This window comes from Drosophila subpulchrella, chromosome X (genome assembly GCF_014743375.2).
Source record: "Drosophila subpulchrella strain 33 F10 #4 breed RU33 chromosome X, RU_Dsub_v1.1 Primary Assembly, whole genome shotgun sequence".
Taxonomy (NCBI): Eukaryota; Metazoa; Arthropoda; class Insecta; order Diptera; family Drosophilidae; genus Drosophila; species Drosophila subpulchrella.
Genome location: NC_050613.1, coordinates 4,829,065 through 4,849,454, shown reverse-complemented (window position 1 = coordinate 4,849,454; position 20,390 = coordinate 4,829,065). Strand labels below are relative to the sequence as shown.

The following is a 20,390-nucleotide window of genomic DNA, read 5'->3' as shown; positions in this document are numbered from 1 at the left end:
AATTAATTTGTACACCGAATGCTTTATTGTCGCCCCCCTCGCGGCCCCGAAAAGTATGCTACAATGCTACGGCAGCTGAGCGAGTTAATCGCTCATCAGCACGCAACGTGCAAGTGTATTTAATTAGCAAACAAATGATTTTGATAGCCGGCCACGCCCCGACGCCTCCCGCACGCCCACTGGGCCATAAAATCAACGAGAGAGAAAGCCAAATTATTTGGCCATAAAAATTTGTCATGTAGAACGAGTCGCGAGTGGCAGGGAATTGAATGGAGGATATATGCGGCATTAGCGTTACACACTGCGGGAAAAAAGAGTGATGGGCCTTCAATCAAAAACCATGTGGTTGAATTTTGTACTAAAAAAATATTTTGATTTTCAAATAATTAAGTAGATTCGGACATATCTGTCTGAAGTTGAACATTTACATTTAAAATACAGTCGAGTTGTAAAAAATATACATAAAACCACTTTTTTTCAACAAAAATACCAATAATCGCATGTAAAATTGAATACTATTGATCCAGGCCATCGATGTTTGCCAAATCTTAAAACCATCGATAGTATCGATAGTGCTATCGATCGTTTTGACCAACCCTACCAGGATTTTTATGTGCGATTAGTACTCAAAGTGGCTTATCATTCACATTTTGTGGTTAGTAAAAATTTTGACCTTTGAACGATTGGATTTTTCTTGATAATCGGTAATCTATTGAAATGCGGGATAGCATCCCAGTTTCTCACTGTGTTTCCACATTAATACCTACCCCCTCCCCAGCGAATCCCTTGTAATGCGTCTTAGGCTGGGTGCGTACATAAATTAGCAGTAAGACGACATCAGACTCCCCGCTCTTGAAAACTTTTATCCGGCCCTTTAACAAACCCAGGCCCGCAAAATCCCCGCATTGCAAGAAAGGGAAAGAAGTTTGAGGGCCTCTTTTGGCCAACTGGTGCGATGCGGCATTGACTGATTATGGCTGCCAGCAGGCAAATAAACACAAAAAGGTAAGGCAACAATGGAATGGGGGCTGGGTGGTTGGGTACATGGAAATTGATAAGCCAGTTGCTGCTACTTTGTAAACAGCCACACACACATATTTGTGCATTTTATGTTTATTGTTTTCGCTCACTTTAACCAACCCAAACACAGATACAGACACAGATACCTTCTACCACATGCACGCTTGAGTGCCGGTGAAAACCCTAGGATATCATCGCTTTATTTGTATATACCAGCGACAAAATGTGAGTGATCGCTCACACGAAAATATTGCATTTCTATGGAAACTGACGAAAAACGACAACTTTATTTCTACGAAACTCGTTATTATTTTAGTGACTGCATTTGAAATTCGACTTCAATTCTAACCGCCCTTCCCCCCCCACAAAATTCCAGCTGCTGCTATCTGCCCTTGGCTTTATTTGTCTCCGGCTTATGGCCATAAAAAAATACACATAGAGTACATATATTTTCTATGCATGACACAATGTAAGCCAGCTTGGGACCTAACTGGGCTCTCCAGGTCTGTCCTTTGGTATCCCTAACCGAATCGATTGTGGGGTCAATTGGTCGGCTGGGTCCCGAGTTTATCCACATTATGACAGCACTAGTGGTGGGCCTGCAGTTGCGATTCCGATCCTGGTTCTGATTCCATATTAATGGCATTTCTAATGGGCCAGCTCGGGAGCCCCAGATATATTTACCCGGTAATTGCGCAATTATTTAATTTGCGCAATGCGCTAACCAATTGGAAATCGAAGGAGCCCCCTAAGCTAATTACTTTAATAGCGTCAATCAAGCCAATTTTCACCGTAGAATGGAAACGGAAACGGAACAGAAACGACATGGAGGACTGTCATCATTGGCGCAACAGTTAGACCAGCGTGCGAATAATTGCACACTTCTTTGCATGACAGACAGGGGCGGGATGATTCAATGATTCGGTCATGGCGTATCGTCTAGTTATGGCACTCAAAGTAATTGCGCCCAGCCAGTGGGTCAATCTCCATCTCCATCGCCATTTCCGTTCCCAACTCCATCTCCAGCAGGAGGAGCACTCTCCGGGGGACAGACTCAAAGCGGAAATTGACTTCGCAAGCCTTTGGCTAATCAGGCTCGCCGGCAGAACTTGCAACTTCTCAAGAGGTTCGAGCATCGATTTTTACGCCTCCCACTGCGGCCACTAAGGATGCAGCCCAACAAGGATGCGCTGTTAATGAAATCCGTCGGTCGAGGAGTATAGTAGGTCGTGGATGAGGTAGTGGGAATACGGAACGTGAAGATCATTTGGAAGACTGTGAAGGGCTCTGCAGGAACACAGAGAAAGAAACTTCACAATACAACATCAATTTCAAGTAAAATATACTCTATATTATAAATATCTGGGACAGCGGTTGGTGGCATCCCATTAGGGAATAGCTCTACTCTGTCGCCACACGTACAATGTACAAAAGAGGTTGGCACACACACATCTATGGGAAGCTGAGTGTGCTCACACAATTCAAAAACAAAATACTGTATTGTGGGCCGACCGCTGATCTTGATTATTCCTTAATCTGTTGAATTGATATATTGTGGAATTTTAGTTGGCTATTTATCAGCTGTTCCATTCAAACTCCATTTTTAGTGACTATAGCAAAGCAACTACTTCTATAAAAAGCCATGGCAACACTGCAATATCTAAGGATCACCATTACGCAATGGTTTCTTTAAAATCCATGAGGGAGTATATTTACTTATACCTAATTAATAATGTAAGACCTTCAAACTTAGAAAAAATTGAAAACAGACATATGAAAATTCGACGGGAAATATTTTAAGTTCTTCCCCCCTCAATCCTTGAAAATTAATATAAATGTTGCGTAAATCTTTCCCACTGGGACTATTTCTTGCCAGTACAGGAACATTACTGCCTAACTTTCTTGATATATTAAAAATGTATAGTATACGATTTCTTTAAAATATCAAATTGATATGGATCCTTTTTGTGTGAAAAGGCATTTACTTACAGAAAATAGTGCAGTGAGGCTATAAATAAGTATGGAATAAAATAAATTTACCCGAATGCCGTGTCCAGATCCAATTAGGCTTCGCTTAGGCGCAATAAGGATATAATAATCCCGATGAGGCGGCTGACATGGGTGTAGGACCCACAAATTGAAACGTAAAATAGTTCTGCACTTCGGATCAGTCAAATTTAATGGCGACGGAATGGATGGGAGAGGGTATCTCCCAAGGAATTCACACTCCGTCCTTATCTATGCGATGTTTCCAGGCTTCGGCGTTTCTTTTATTTGATTTAGCTACTTGCTGGCAGCGCTTGAAGGAGACAAGACAACTATAAAAGCGCAAGTCGGGGAGGAGGATACGGATGAGGATGGGACGTGGCCTGTGGATGGATGGCCACATGGGCGGCCAGGGGAGGAGGGACGGTGGTTTTCCAGAGGGGGGCGCTGGCTTGGCGCTGCGGGTCGGAAGAAATTGACAAGTTTCTACTTGAGTGTGCAGTCAAAGAGCATTGGCTGAGCTCTGTGCCAGAGTTTCCATGGTGTGTGTGTGTGTGTTTGTGTTTAAGACTTGTGTGTCGACAGCAGGCCAACCCAGCCACCCACTGCCACGCCTCTCTGGGGGCCTGCATTCGCCCTCGGTCATTGACTTGCTGTTCGGTGCTGCAATTTGCTGCAAAACGCTCCCGTCCCTCGCCACCGGCAATTGTCAATAGCAACAAAATTTCAAAGCGACTTCAATGTTCTACAAGCATTTGCAGACCGGAATAGAAAAAAAGAGGGGGGGCTAGAACACCCCGGGGGAGCAGCGAGTAGGGCGCATTGATTTTGGTCAATGGCCTGTGGCGTCTCGGCCTAAACAATTATGTAGTGTATGTATAGGCACAGCTGCGGTCAAAATAATAGAGCTGGAAAAGCTCTGAAACTCAGTCCCAAGCTATGTATAATTATTGGTAGAGAGTGTTATTTCTCTGACCGCCACTTTATGACCAGATATATATATCTCACTCGAACCGTAATCAAATCGGGGCAACCCGCCCTTCGCAACTGGCGACTTTTGTTGTCTGTCAAAATGTTTAACGGTGCGTATGATTAATCTTGATGGGACTCGGGGCAGCATTTTTCCATCGACTTCGACTGCTTCGTCCATGGAATTCAATAAGCGAAGGAAGGGGAGGCACAAAGTGGGGCAGTGAAAAGTTTACTAATTGCAAATTAGTGCAAACATTTTAAATTGAAATTGCGGCAGTTCAGAGGCCGCTTGACCCACCCCTTTGGCGCCCTGCTGATTACTAATTGACCCCCGTAAGTATTGATTTTTTCGGTCTGTTTCGATGATGTTGCCATAATCGCTGCAGGGAAACGAGATCCCCACAGAGAGAGAGAGAGATGTGCCACATCAATGCGGCTTACACCGGATTGAGGATGAGGATGGGGATTTGGATGGGGCTGAGGGCCTTTTTTTGTGGTCATGCGGACTTTGGAGGCGCCACCAGGTTGGCACTTCGAAACTGGGACTGCCACTGCCACTGCCTCATGACCTCGCCTTGACTCGGTTTTTCCAGTTCTGTTCACCCAATCCTTGAACCTCTTCGCTGGGAAATGCAGAAATGGGAGCAGAGTCAGACATTGTTTACGCGTCGGGGCAAATACTTTTCACATGGGCGGCGGCGGCTCACACAGTGGCGCACAAAAGATTTCGCTGAGAGCATTTCGCATTTGCATTTCGGGCCCCCTGCCAAGGGATAAAAGGTGCGGCATTGTGGCTGCTGCAATTTCATTCCAACGCTTTCCACCATTTCAACCTTTGTGCGGACAATTTTCAAGATTAAAAAGTCGCGAATCTGTATTAAATTCTAACCGAAAATTAATTGCTTTGCGCAGCCTGGCAAGCGTTTTCCTCACTATGCCGTTCCCTGGGTTTTGGCCGTTAGCCAGTGGCGCGCGAAAAGGGGGTCGGAGGTGTCAGTCGACGTGGCACAACACTTGGAAAATAGCTGACGGCAACTCTGCATAATTGAACAACCCTTTCGGGCCTTGCCCTTAACCTCCGACATGCGTGCCCCGACTATTGATGAAGTTCAGGCCGCGCAATTGAAGGCAGACGGCGCGTGCGGTGAACTTTTCTGGCTTCCTTGGCCTCCAGCTGTACCTCCCGATCCCCCAAGTTGTGGTCCAATCTAACACCTGCTCAACCCTTTAGGGTTGGGACCCCGACGGTCACGGAGGGAGCTCTAAACGGTTGACAAAAGGCTTCGCTCGTGTTCCGCGAAGGCAACAGTAACAGATGGTGGGTACACAGAAAGGAAATTTAAATATCCCGGCTACCCAAACGAAAAAGATTCCATTTGGCCATGTTACCATTCATTTTAATTTATAAGTCACAAGCAATGTCGATCCCAAAAACATCCTCTGAAGTCAAGAAAATGCTTGTAGGGAAAACTAAGTGGCATATCAAGTATACGCCATGGTACCCATCCATATGACGAAGAGACATTTAAAATTAATTTTCAAGCTGCAAGTTTCAAATTTTAAGACAGATTTTCTTGTCTTTTGTGTTTTTGATTGAAAAAAATAGGTACAACAAGGAAATAATAAGTCATATATCAAGTATACGCCATGCAAGCCATAAGAATATGTAAAATAGCTAGATAAAAATATTTTTTTTTTAATTTAAGGATTTACATATTTACAAACTACATAATTAAATTTTTTCATTTTCTTGTGGTATATAGCTCTAAGAATACTGCATTTTATAGTCAATTCCCTCTGGCTACCCAAGCAGCAAACTTAAAACTGTAATAGTGATTATCTCGGAATAGTGTTTTCCTGAAAACGGTTTTGCGGTGCACACGGTTCCGGGAAAACTATGAGTCCTATTTACTTCGTCCTATTTACACAAAAATCCCAGAAATCTAGCTACAAGTGTATATAAGCCCTTAGATTCTTAAATAGCTGGCTAATTTAAATCAAAGTATTTTACTAAATTTGAAACTCTTGGCAGTCAATTAATCATGGTTTCACTTTTGGCGAAAAGCACTTGTTTCAATTATAATTTAATAAGATTAATCCACATTAACCAACCGTATTCTCCCGGTGGAGTGGTGGGGTGAAGCGCGGCTTGATTAGATTTCAGCCTGGACAAGCCAAGCCACGTCGCTTTTAAGCCCCATCAAATACCGCCGGCCTGGCTGGTTTTTATATTCTATGTTTCTTACGTTATGCCGACACCGCCCCGTCCTCGTTATTCATTAACTTTAATGAGTTCATTTGACTTGCGCCTGGGTGGCACACTGTCGATTTGCGGGCGGGCAATTTTAAAAGGCTTGAAACTGAGGCAAGGTTGCCAGCCTAATTGACAGCCAGTCGTGGCAGTTTTGGGACCCAGATGAAAGGCATCTGTGTCACTCCCTAAGGGGGTGGATTGGGTCTGGGGGTGGGGAGGTTGCGAGTTGGGGAGACAGCTTTTAAAGCCCTGGGGGACACACTTCGCCGGCAGCTAATTGAATTGCATCGCTAATTTCGGGCCTATTAGCTGACGTTTTAACTTGAAGATGGCCAGCACTCAACACGTTGGAAAGCAAGTCGGTGCAAAATGCGGGCATTTTAAAGGAATTTCAGCTGGAATCCCTAAACAACAAGCACATCTTTAAGGGAACAGAAGCCCTAAATGGTTAATTAATATAGAATCCCCAAAAAATGTGCACATCTTTAAAGGAAAAGCAACCTAACTGGTTTAGTAGGTTTAGGAATAACAAATTGACTGAATGACAATGCAAAACCCCCAGAAGAAGAAGAAGATAAACCTCTCTGCTCTAATAAAGCCCGACAAATTCTTTTAAATTTCCATGCAAATGCCGTCATTTTTAGGATGTTTTAGGATGGCGAAAAATTAACAAAGTCAGCGTCCTAATAAGGGGATTATGGTCCGTGTTATGGCCATTAGCTGCAATTCCACGCTTCTTTTTTTATGGGGAATTTTATAATTCGCTGACGGAATGCGGAGCGTAAAGTAAAACATTGAAAGTCTCCCACGTAATTGACAAGGGTGCAAGAATTTATAGCATATATATAGTACTGGAGGCTTATTACAAAAAATCACAGAAATCATTTCGAACTGAAGTTAAAAAACATTTTTTAAAGTAAGCACGGACTCAATAAATTAAGTTAACAAAAAGTTCATCAACAGGATAAGATGAAATAAGTCTACATTTTTAGATGATCCTAAATCGTCGAAATACGCCATATCCATTCGCCTTTTCATAATCACCTCTTCACCCACGAACCCAATGGCAGAATCTTCCATCTTATTTATGACAGCTCTGGTTTCGAAATCGGATATTTCCAAAACAGTTAAGGGAATGGTGAAACTGAAACATGCCATTATCTTGCCACATACTTTCTGGCGAATCACTCGAGCGGATTCCGTCGTTGAACTTTGCAATGTGCCGTCGCTGCCAGAGTTGCCACAGTTGCCAAACAGAACCCCCTCCCCCAGGGTTCCCATTCAGTTGTTAAAAGCAGAGCGTGACAACATTTTTAATTACATGCCACACAGGCAGCAGAAAACAGCAACAGGCATAGACATTCAAATATCAAGTACGACAACAAGGCTGGAAAATAATCTACGCATTTTACACGCACCCCCGAGTAAAACTTTTGGCTGTGTGTTCCAGTGTTTTTCTTTGGCGCTTTCATTAAGGAAATCCATACGGCATTTCGGGGCCGGAAAAGGGGCAGGCGCGTCGAGTTTTTACGATTCCTGGCGGGGAAGGGGGCGTGGATGTCTTACCGAATGCAGCCCAGAGCACGCGCGGCTGTTTGCCCAAAACCAAAAGGGAATGGTAGCACAGGAGCAAAGTGCACAAAGAAAATATTGTATTTTAATAATCTCCGATTTTTGTCATGTTTATTCGTTGGGGTACGAAGTTGATGTACCGAAATATCCGCATAAGTCAGGCATTTCATCAAATCATCACTACCGTATTGTCTAATTTCTGGGACAAACTTATACCAATACTAAAAGCCCCTTAAACCGTTCAATAAAAGCATTCTATATATTTAAAATCTGTACTTCAAAATCAACTTAGTTCATAAAGTATACAAAATAGATAATCATCCGGTTATATTCGCGGTTATATGGCCTCATGACAAAGTAAGTGAAAGGAGCACGATTATACTGTCATAAATACAACTGATTCTTGGACTACTCCACTGATTCGCAGATTTATAACTTAAGAATTGCCACAAAAAAACACAAAAATTAACCGTGCTTATGCAATTATTTTAAAATTTTTTTTTTCATTTTCACGTAGTATATACATAGCTTTATTTACAATTACTTGTAAGCATTATATAAGTAAATAAATAAATACATAGCTCTAAGAATACTGCATTTTATTGCTAACTGCCTTTGGCTACCTAAGCAGTAAACTTAAAACGCTATTATCTCGGAATGGTGTTTTCACGAAAACGGTTTTGCGGAGCACACGATTCAGGAAAAATTATAAGTCCCATTCCATTCTTTTTTTACTACTTATCAAAGAAGGAATTATCCTGTCGCTGGACGAAGAGTTTTTATATTTAATGACATTGTTTTGGATAGGATTTGGTTTCTTTAAAGCCAAAAAACTTTTTTTATATTACATCGAAAAATCACTTTTTTAACAAACTTTCTTTATGAATATAAGATATAGACTATATTATCTCTGGGGAAACAGGCATCTCGTTCTTCAGTTCTTCTGCAGTTTGAAAAACCTTTTCAAGGTGCAAAAACCAAAATGTGTGTAGTTTTCATTATCTCTTGAGCTATGTTCCCCGAATTTTTAACCGTGCTCCTGCAGAGACAGCAGGCATATGGAAATTGGGTGAGCGGGAAATGGGGCAGCACACACGTGCTAAGCCCGAGTCAAGGGGAATCGATTAAATTTCTTTTAATGCCCAACCATAAATTTCCCTTTCGAGCTGCCTTTTGCATTGTCAACGACCTTTCAGCGAACGCACAAAACGCAAGGGAAGAGCAAGGGAACAGAAAGAGCAACAGAAACTGGAACACAAACAGAAACAGAACCAGGACCTCGTCCCCACCCAAAAGTAAAAGATAAAATAAAACAAAAATAAAGCAAAAATTATGTCTAACGTCACATTGCCGAGTTCAGCCGATTCTTTATCAGCGTTAAGTGCCCGGGATCCATCTTCCCCCACCGCCACTGATTATGTATGCCATTTGTTGTGTGCTAGTGTGGGCAAACAGCGGGCCCAAAAGTAACTCCATGGCCAAGGGACTCCTTTCTGGGATGCAACCCTTGTCAATCCGAGGAAACGGAACCATATGCGACTCTATGGCCGATCGAGAGATAAGACTGTTCGGTTTTAATCGCAAGTTAATTAAACTTTTCAGGGCTTACAGGTGATTGATGGAGAAGCATATTGATTTTAGCTCCACCAAAAATATACGTACTGCCTTTGATTCCTTTCTAAATCCAAGCGGTAGATTAATTGAGTAGTTGCATGGCCAGCGGGGACTCAAGTGATCCCTTAAACCCGGCTTATATGGGATTGCAGGGAAATAATAAGCCGATTAGTCTCAGAAAAACCACCCACCTTAGTCAATAAACTTTAGTTTATTTCAAGGGGAGCTTATAGTGACACCTCGAACTAGGTTCAGTTTATAATCTCCTTTATGTAGTGTAATCTCTAAGCTGAAAGACGTGCGGCGTTGCAGGGTATTGGCACTTCGACTCATTCTACCAACCATATCGCTTCGCTGGCGAAATGAGAGATTTGCGAAGAGATTTACGCGAAACACCACAATGAACTTTTGTTTGTACATTTATGTGCACTTGCCGTTCTCGGGCTTACGAGATGGGGGACAACAGGGAGCCCAGGACCAAGAAGCTAAGTAACTAACGCCATTAGCCGCTTAGTTTTTGGCCCTACAAAGGACGCGTCCGCCCCGAGCACTTGGAGCTATGTATCTAGGCATTTTTATTGCTGCATTCCGTAAAACAACATCAAAACATCGCAGAAATCATCGCTTAAGTCAGCTATTCTGTTGACTGGAGTGGGATGTGCCCGGGTCCCAGGCAACATCCAGCATTGATTTTTGCACCGAAAATAAGTCCGCAGGTAGGAAACAGGGACAAAGACTGAGATTGAGATTGAGTTTGAGATTGAGGGAGGGATAAAGTGCGGAATGTGGCTGTAAATAGAAATAAAACGCTGCACTTTAATCTGCGCGGGAATGCGGAGTAGCCGAAAAAGGTGGCACAAAAGGGGGAAACTTTCTCCGAAGAAAGTGTGATTACATTTCGGCACATGAATATTCAATGAACTCGGGTTCAGAAAATGCCGAAAGTCAATGGGCCTTAAAATGGCATTTACGGCTGCCGATCATAAAGTTAATGCAGCACCTGATGAGCAAGGAATTAGATGGATACATTAGATCTGGATCTATCTAGGTTGCCACCGCCCCTGGCCCCGTGTATTTACTAATTAAAGCCAGCCTAAACACCATTTTGCAGGCGGGGATGCGATGGTCGGTCAGTGTATAAATAAGCCTTGGTCAGGTCAAATTGCGAATGTGTATTTGGCCACAACGCCCACACATGTAGTCGGAAAGGCAAATAAGCGGCCAATAAAAATATTATTAATACGCCAACGACAACACATGGCTTTGCACGGAGAAAAACGTCATTGGGGCCGGCTCACCAGTTTATTATTATTATTTGTTTCCGATGCCACTTATCAAAATTAAACGTTGTAACGCACTAATGATGCTCCCCATGTTGGCCCCTCCAGCACTGTACCAAAGAGGTATCATTTATTTCTCTCTGTGTGTCCTTATCGCCGTTGTTGTGGCACCATCATTCAGGCTGATGGAAATGGGAATGGAAATGGCCTGGGAAATGGGGCGAAGGCAAAGGGAAATTAGCAGCAGCTCGCACATCAGCCATCAAGAGCAGTTGGGTGTGTTTTAGCCATAAATTTATTAACTTAGTGTCACTTTTATAGCCACTCTGCTAACCGCCAACACCACAAAGAGCCGCGGGCAACAAGAACAACGCCGGAAAGGACTGGACAGGATAGTTAAGGACGGTAGGATGGCGAGGATGCATTGACAACGGAGGAGGACTCCTTTAAAATCAACTTGAAAATTCGCAGTCCGATTATTAATTGATGAGCCATCCAGTAATAGAGCATTTATCTAGGATTGGTTATCAAGTGGGGAGTTCCCACGGCAAGACAGCTGCGGAAAGTTCTTAGGTCGGTGACGACAAAGAATCGTTTAATATAGTGGATAATTGTTATTATCTGCCCCCTCTGTGCTACATTTTATATGCACAATTGGTAATTATGCGCGGCAGCATTTGTTACTCGGAAGTTAAATTAGGGCCTATAAATCATTCTTGGTTTTTAGGGTAATGTTAGTACTTGATTATCAATAATATTGGTTGTGAAAAAATAAATATTTGTTTTATTTATTGTGTTATTTGGCCGTAAGACTGCTATAAAACATCAAAACTGATTTACCTTTTGGTACTCGATTGTTATCTTTAGTACGTTATTAAAAATAAGGATCAATAAATGTAGTACTTGGTAATTTAGTTGAGCTTTTCTAATACATGGCGTCTAGGACCTTGTATAAAATAATCATAAGATTATTATTTTTACGAGTATACAAGTGGTAAATAATGGGGCAGTTCCCCCCTAGCCATGTCTGGCTACGCCCTTGTTTTATGTGTGTTGGTTCCTAAAATAAATGTACAAGCTATAAAATTTATTTTTTATTTAAATTATCTGGCACTTTAAATCCAAAGAGCACCAAAACTTTAAATCAAATGTGTCAATTGGAATTAGAATCTAAGCCTTTTTAGATTTCAAAAAACCAAATATAATATATGTGTGCGCATTTCATGGAGTTCACCCTCTTTTGTAATCGATTTAGAGAACTATTGAATTTAAGTATACAGTATATATTTGTATTTAGGAATTTTTTATCATATTTCACTTAGGGATCCTTTACGAACTTTATGATTTTTCACCCTCTTTTGAAATCGATTTAGAGAACTATTGAATTTTAGTTTACACAGAGAAAATATGTAAGGTTTTGTGTGCAAGAATAAAATTAAAAAAATGGAAAACCAAAACGGAACTTTAAAATAAAAACGTAGAACACAATACATGTATAAAGCTTTTCGTACTTGCTTAAAATTAAATAGTAGAAGTATGTCAAGGAAAATTAAATATTTTAGGTTAGGAATTTTATTTCATATTTCACATAAAAACGCCTTATGGACTGTAAGATTTTTCGGTTTTGAATCGTTTTAAGTAAAGTTTCTTCTTGGGTCTTTAAAAGTTCTTGCATCCCGAGGAGCACTTCCTTCCGGCATTACCCCCCCGACTAACTCATCCATTTGTGCTAGAGTCCGAGCGTACTTAAAGTGGTTCCGAAATCCAGGGGCGAATGTGCCGGGTCTCGGCTCATTAGTCAAGTTGGCTTAGCCCGACTTAGCCGGACCGGAGGGTGGGTACACCCACTGTAGTGCCCCATTGAGAAGTCGAATTCATTAGTCCCGGGGCCGTGCACCTGTTGTGTGGTCCGTGGGCGCTTAAGTTGGCTCCGTTCGATCGGATCAGGACCCTTTATCGTGGCCCAAAAACAGATGTCCCGCCGGAATCAATTTCCCACCATGAATGTATGTACCGCCGATAAGTGTATGTGCGGTGTGTGCGATAAACACAGTCACTGGCCAACAGATAAGCACACAGAGATCGACTTACATTTATGGTTGCAACTGTCGGTGAAATTGGTGCCTTTTGGGTCAGGCCTCCAAAAACATGGGCGGTGATGGTCACTCAAAAAAAAAAACAAAAAATAAAAGTAAAAGTAAATAAATAAGCACGACGCGAACTCGGAATTTGGGTGTTCGGAAATTCGGAAATCGTTCAAAACCCAACGGAATTTAGACTGAATCGAGACTATGTAGATGCACCTCCACCTCTGAGAAGGCAAACCGACAGCTTCGCAGTCTCGCGACCAACTGAAGCCCGAGGAGTCCTGGCAGCGGCATTTAAGCAGGTCCCACTTTGCTGCCCCCAGGAGTGCGGCCTTGGGGGAGGGTGGTGGCAGTGGGTGGCGGGTTGTGGGTGGTGGGCGGTCGTGGATGGCGCAGTAAGCCGGCAGCACCTTGTAACGGTATCGCACAGCTGGCTGGAAAGCTCAGTGAGCAGCTTTCTCGCAGCTTTCGCATGTGACAGCTGGCAATGCCACTCGCAGCGAGCTTTCTGGCTCTCTCACCTGTTTACGTACGAGCATGTGAGGGGCAGACAGCGATACTTTGACAGCTGCCCCAAAACCAGGGATGCAGAAAAACGTCAATTGGATAACTGTTGGAACTGAAAATACCCCGTACTTCTTAGTACACAGAAAACCTCTGCAATTAAAATATTTAAAATCCATTTTTGTGTTCGATAATGACTCTTTCTTTTCGCAGGGTGTTTTGCGAAATCTTTTTTAAATCGAAAAAACGAAAACTCTTTGGTAGAAATTGCCCAATACAATAGTAAAATCGGACCAACCCATCGAGGTGGCGATTAAATAGTTTTTCTTAATATTATTTAATGTGTTAACGTAAAGTTCTCTTACCATTTTTATAGTAATCAATTTATGTAAATTTGATAAAATTAATTAAATTCATAGATACATATGTACATTAATGTAAAATGGTAGTTTATAAGAAAAATTTAAAAAATTGGATTTCACAAACTACTCTTTCCAAAATTGGAATATACCTTTTAGAGGTGTGGCTTGTGCTTGACTTCCAGGACGCTACACCCAGTTGGTGAAAATTCAAAATGTTGTTCCATACTTTTTTGTGGTAGATTTTACGTTAGGGTAATTATTTTTGATAGTCTAATAACTATTTACTATTGCAATAACAAAATACACACAATACGTGAACATAAATATGTTACTACTCGTATATAACTATAACTATAAAAAAGTAAGCAAAAGAAAAACAAACTATATTCAATACTAAGATCCCTTATTTTTATAGCTACATAACTATCTGCATTGGTAAATTCGACAAAAGAAATGTTGTTTGTGTGTACAGATATTTCTGAGGCAACCCACATGTGCATAGTTATATATCCTATACAAAAAAATTACTAATATAACGCATCGAAATAAGGTTATAAGAGTTAATGGTTAGGGAGTACATATCTGGCAACCATTCTGGTTAGCTTATCATCACCTCATATTTGTACCTATAATGGGAACTCCCGACCAACCCCTGAGGAAGCAACACCAAGAACCACCATCCGTTCAAACTAAATTTATTGCAGATCATAAGACTCCTCACACCCGGTTTGCCGGCCACACAATACCCTCGATAAAGTCCAGGAAGGAGCTCACTCGTGTGTAGAGGCCCGGGGTCTTGGTGCCGCAGCCGAGGCCCGCGACGATTACGCCCAGGATCGAGTACAAGCCGTCCACCGCGTCCGTCTCCAGTATGAGCGGACCCCCGGAATCGCCCTGGCAGGCGTCCTTCACCTGCTTCTTGTCCACGGCACACAGCAGCGAATCGATCACACCCTCCTTCAAGGCCCGGATGGCGCTCGGCTGCTCGGCGAAGGATGCATTGCACTTGTCCGCAGCCACCAGATCCAGACCAGCCCGCAGCAGGATCTTCGACGTGGCGCGTGCTGTGAATGGGAGCAAAAAGACGAGAACGCATTTGTATATTTAAGAAATATTATCCATTGAAGTTGTTACTATTACCGTTCCATGGACTTGATCTGAATAATCAGCATCCCATACTTACTAGTCACATTCATAACGCCCCAACCGGCTACAAAGATTTTTGAGTCATTGGATGGGCCGTTGCGATCTATGTAGAGGCAGGCAGGACGAATGGTGTCGGACTCTTTCGCATCCTCAGCCAGTTCCAGGATGGCAATATCATTGTATTTACTACTTTCCGAGTAGTTCGGGTGAATATGGATGACAGCCTGTGGACGGAATCGGCTTAAGCATTGCAGAGCTCGGGTATTCGAACCTTTCGGCACTTACCACATTGATGTCCTGGAAGCCCGCCGGGGGATTCTCGATGGCCACGGCACCCAAACGGACGAAGGCTGGTCTATTGCTGTCCCTATTGACGCAATGGGCGGCAGTGAGGACGAAGCGACTGGCGATGAGCGATCCGCCGCAGCGGAAATCCACGTTTCCGAAGGTGTTGTATGCAATGGCCGCCATGTGAGGATAGACCCCCAGGGCCACGGTAGTGCCGCCCAGGATGTGAACCGTTATGGGCCTGTTGCCGGACCGGATCCTCGCACAGGCTGCCAGCGGGAAAACAGAATTATGTAGAGACTTTTGCATTACCTGATGTCAGGTTATTTACAAATCTTTTGAATTTAAGGTAACTGGTATAGTTTGTCTTTTAAACATAATTTTTAAAAAAATACTGTTAAAAATGTTATATGAAATATAGTCTATTAAAATTTCAATGTATAATTTGTGTCTAGAATGTTATAATCATTCCTATGGTCTGAAGCTGATCAAGAATATATATCGCTGTGAATGGAATAGTAACAAGAGAGAGCGCTATCATACTAACATACTAACTAGAAGATTGCTGCTATGAAACAAATACATTTTATGTTTGAAAATCTCATTAATTGTGGAGGGGTTCAAAGATGTCGAAAAATTATACAACCTCTTACATAATCATAATTCATTTCGATACAAATTTTGATATCATAAATGTAGGATGTTGAGGTTCAATTGACACGACTTTGTAACTCTTTAAAAGGTGTTTTTCCCTTTTCACTGTACGAGAAATGTGTATTAAACATTAGTTATTTAGTTATTTTACATCTCAATATTGATTTAATTTTATATCTTATATATTCACAGCTATGTTGGCAACATGCTCAAATACGCTTCTGTCATTTATATGTCAAATTTTCTAAAGAATTCGCGCTTTGGTTGAATGGGTTTTATGATGCCTTGATTTTTCAACAGTTCAACTCTTAAAAGGAGGACTTAAATAAGTCCTAAAGATCTGCTTGACCATCTTAACTTAGAAAGACTCTCACCTAATGCCGCTGGTCTCTCATTATCCGGGACATTAACGCGCGAAGGATGGGTGCTGGGCGTCGTCATACTGCGAGAGATAAAAATATAATTGATTATTGGAACTACGAAGGACTCCGCCCGAGACAGAGACTGCATGCGGCTCCCTGGCTGAGGCCAACTGATGTCCATGCCAAAACTAAGCTCAGACAAACCGCATCTCGGCTGGGGTAAAGGTGCTGGGACTGGGTGTCGCGTCCAGATCGTTGCTGGGCTCCTTCCAAGGTTCTGGTTGGGGTTCCGCGTCCCTGTCCTGGCCCCGAAATTGGTAGGGCGCGAAAGGGTCCATCACATTTATGGGCATGGGCATGGGCTTGGACGCGGGCGGGGCTTGGGGTTCCATGGGCACTTCCCGGGCTGGCTCGATCTCCATTCCCTGTAGCCGCAATCGGTCATTGACCAAGTGAATGAGATTATTGTTATTAAAGCCGGGATCAGGATTCTGCGGCCTTTGCGGTCTCCAACGGGGCGTGGTCAATGGGCGGTTTACAATCCGGGGCTCACGGTTTTCCCAGCCCCACTGCGGGTGTGTGGGTGTAGGAGGAGATATTCCCCAAGCACCCACGTTCTGCATGTGGTTGGGCATATTCATGAACCCGTGGTTGGGCATATTCATGGATTGGTGAGTTGGCATATTCATGGAATCGTGGACGGGCATATTCATGGAATCGTGGACGGGCATATTCATGGACTGGTGGGTGGGCATCTTCAAGGACTCGTGGGTCTTCTGTGGCTTGACCGTGGTGCTAAGTAACTTGTTGAAGTCAAAGAAGTTCTGGTTATCGTCCAATCGAGATTCCTTTATCCGTTCGGTGGTCGTGGGAGGCAGTGTCTCCGGCTCTGGATCTGGATCGGGTAGCCTGCTGCGTTCAGAGCTCGTGGCAGGGACTTGGACCTCGGGAGCTCGGCTGTGAGAGTGAGAAGGGTTAGTCTGGCGGGGAACGCCAAGAAGCGGGGCATGCAACATCGGTGGGCACAAAGCTCAGGCGGGACACACACACACACACAGAGGGCAAACAGGCCGATAGACACACATGCGTTGACAAGGACAAGCTTACTCAGTGGAACAACAGGCGACGGTGGGGCAGCAGATGATCTCTTCGCGCGCTCCAAAACCACAGCTCGGCACCTGGCTGGTGGTCAGTGCCCCCGACCTGAGGTATCCGTCGATATTGTCACAGGCCGAGGAGGCGCGGCAAATTCCGGGAATGTTCGACTTCAACGTGCACTCATCACCCTCTGCAACGAGAAATGGCCCAAGCTGGGGAGGATCTGGTGTACAATCCTAGGAACTTCCTACATACCATCCCCAACTGTTAGCTGGCCGGATGTTGCCAGTATCAGGAGGCCCAGAAGGAAGTTCCCTCTCGCCGAGATCATCTTCAGTCAGCTGAAATTCCCGAAAACATTAGTGAATCCCATAATTGGGTAACCTTATCTACGCAAATCAAACTTGGGAAACTTGAAACTATTGTGGCAGGGGAAGCCCTCGTAAAATTGTTGTGGAAAAACAAGGGAGATCTGTTTCTTTCATCAGCTCGCCTTTCAGCTGATTAAACTGAACCTGCCATTGACCCACTTAAGATTTTTTATAATGTGAAAACAAAAATATTCTCTACGATTTCGTAGACCTCAACCCAGACTCCGATCATTTTTACTGTCTATCTATTGATGGTAAGGCAGCGGAAAGTTATTGTCTGCGTTTACAAGAATTTCACCAGCAACAGCAGGTGAGATCAGATGACTCACCAGGGGGCCTGCCGTTTATCTTTACCCCGGGAATTTACCACCGGCTAAAGACGTTACCCGCTACCTCTTTCGGTAATTGCTGATAAGAAAGGAACACCAGACAATTATACTTTTTAATTGACAAGCCGTCAATCTGTCTGGATCTCTTCTTGCGCGTTAAGTATCCACTGTAAAACAAGGAAGAACGCTATAGTCGAGTACCTCGACTATCAGATACCCGTTACTCAGCTAACGGGACCAAAGGGAAATGGAGATATGCAAGCAGCAAGACGAGATTGAAATGCGCCACCTACCCGTGATCTCAATATATGGTTATGTGGGCGGTAGACAGATTTAAGCGTTATGGGCGTTAAAGTGGGCGTGGCAAACTTTTTTTTGGGTCAATCGATAGGTATTGACGAGACTAACACATTTCAGTTCAAATTTTTTTCTAGCATGAAAATTGTGGGCGCCACAGATTTATGCGGTTTGTGGGCGTTAGAGTGGGCGTGGCAATTTTTTTTTTGGGCCAGTCGATAGGTATTGATGAGAACAATACATTTCACTTAAAAATGTTATTCTAGCATCAAAACTGTAGGAGCCACAGTTTTTGGGCGGCTTGTGGGCGTTAGAGTGGGCGTGGCACCCTGCTGAAACAAACTTGCGCAAATAGCCAATAGCCAAGCTCCTATAGTTTCCGAGATCTCAGCGTTCATTCTGACGGACGGACATGGCTAGATCGACTTGGCTAGTTATCACGATCAAGAATATATATACTTTATAGGGTCGGAAACGCTTACATCTGCCTGTTACATACTTTCCGACGAATCTAGTATACCCTTTTACTCTACGAGTAACGGGTATAATTATTGAGATTCTTTAATAATTACGGCCTACAAATATACCTTCGATGCTAAAACTAGGTACATCAATCATTGATAATCAGCTTCCGGCCTTTCGGAGTAATTTTCCCTTTGTAAACACACGACAATAGCTAAAGTGGAGCATGCAATATATAGTCCACCTACTTACCACTGACCACTTTCCGCTCTCCGCCTTATCGAACGCACCTTTGACACGACCTTTTTTCGGTCTCTGATAAGGGAATACGTATACGTTTCGATGATGTTTATTGAGTGCGTCGAGCGCTGTAAATACGGCAATCGGGCTCGGCGCGGCACAATACAACACAAAACAGCACCACAAAAAAAAAAACAACACAAAAATAAAAAAGTAAATAAAAACCAAGCGGATCACAAAAAAAAACACAGCAAAAAAGCACACCAGCAGAGCCAACAAAGCTGAAAACCGGTGGCTATCGCTGGGCAAAACCGAACGAATCGCGGGATGTGCGGTATGGGCTGGCTATTTCGTGGCTGTGACCGCTCAGCAACGCATCGCCCAAGCAACTGAAGCCCAGCTTGGGCAGCGGCTGGAGCTGGAACTCGCGGGGACCGCTGAACTGCGGCCAAGAAGCGCCGGACCCGGCAGCTGATAGCACCCAGGCCACTCCACTCCTCTCCCGCTGAGCGGCGAACCGGTTTTCCCTTCCAGCACCTCGCAGAACGCAGAACGATCCGAAGCGATCGGAAGGCAGCACTCAAAAAGCACAAAGGCAGCCTGTAATTAGCAAGGGGTACCCATGGGACGGAGGCTGTAGACCTCAGGATACCGTGTTAAATCTTATATTGGTGAGCAAGATATCCCATTCAGCTAACTCCTCGACTTATAAACCTTTTTAGATCTAAGTAACCAATTATCAAAATATAACTTTTTCCTTGGGTTATCTACAATCTCTATCAATTAAATTAAAACCTCCTTAATTTATAATCCTATTTTATAAGTAATATTTGTGTAATTATTCACAAAAATCACATACAATTAAATTAAAACCTACATGAATTATAAACCTCTTTTATAACAAATATTTATGTAATAATTCACCAAAATATACCGTTTTTCTTGGGTAACCTACTATCACTTTCAATTAAAATTAAAATTTCAGTATCAGTCCAAGCCTCAGTAAAGACGTGCTATCAGCAGAACTCCGCGAGTACCAGCAGTTACAAATACAAAATTCTAACAATTTATGAAAAATTTCAAAAAATCCCAAAAACAAAAATCACATCGCAACCGTTACAAACGTGCAGCGGGCGGCAGCCCAGGCACAACAACAATGCATCGACCACTGGACTTAGACCTTCCCCCTCTGTCTACAAAGACAACATTATTCGAACCGAAATTTCTCACGATCACCAGAACGGACAACGAGACATTCGAAAAGGTTTCACCATTCGTGATTAAAAAGGTCATTGACTTCACCTGCGGTGGCGAAGTGGAGTCTTGTAACATAATAGAAACGGAACCTTATTAGTTAAAACCAAAGGCGCAACCCAGGCATTTAGATTACTAAAGCTAACGCAATTCCACAACTTTACTGTTTCCGTAACTGGGCATGAAACTTTAAATTTCTCAAAAGGAGTCATCTACTCTAATGAACTTCGCTACATAG

At 43.1% G+C, this 20,390-nt stretch overlaps 2 protein-coding genes and 1 long non-coding RNA gene across 4 annotated transcripts in view; 1 reads left to right on the top strand and 2 right to left on the bottom strand.

The window, feature by feature from the left end:
• LOC119556395 overlaps positions 1-13,040 on the bottom strand; it is a 54,540-nt gene extending 41,500 nt beyond the window's left edge. The window contains exon 1 of the mRNA XM_037868573.1: positions 12,790-13,040. The gene's annotated coding sequence lies outside the window, so the exon portion shown is untranslated. The remainder of the gene's footprint in view (positions 1-12,789) is intronic.
• On the top strand, positions 424-14,485 carry LOC119556399. The gene is made up of 3 exons (XR_005219973.1): positions 424-704; positions 779-1,005; positions 14,356-14,485. It is a non-coding gene; the product is annotated as an uncharacterized LOC119556399 (long non-coding RNA).
• Positions 14,331-19,293, bottom strand: LOC119556396 (serine protease Hayan). 2 transcript variants are annotated; one of them, XM_037868574.1, is made up of 8 exons: positions 18,911-19,293; positions 17,455-17,540; positions 17,209-17,389; positions 16,306-17,058; positions 16,114-16,181; positions 15,083-15,354; positions 14,835-15,021; positions 14,331-14,715 (listed from the first exon to the last, which is right to left on the bottom strand). In XM_037868574.1, exons 2-8 carry the CDS (start codon positions 17,528-17,530, stop codon positions 14,369-14,371), a joined length of 1,884 nt encoding a protein of 627 aa, XP_037724502.1. In that variant the 5' UTR covers positions 17,531-17,540; positions 18,911-19,293; the 3' UTR covers positions 14,331-14,368. The 2 variants fall into 2 exon arrangements, with proteins under 2 accessions (XP_037724502.1, XP_037724503.1); XM_037868575.1 differs by lacking the exon at positions 16,306-17,058 and having other exon boundaries at positions 18,911-19,292.
• Positions 19,294-20,390: the final 1,097 nt, after the last annotated feature.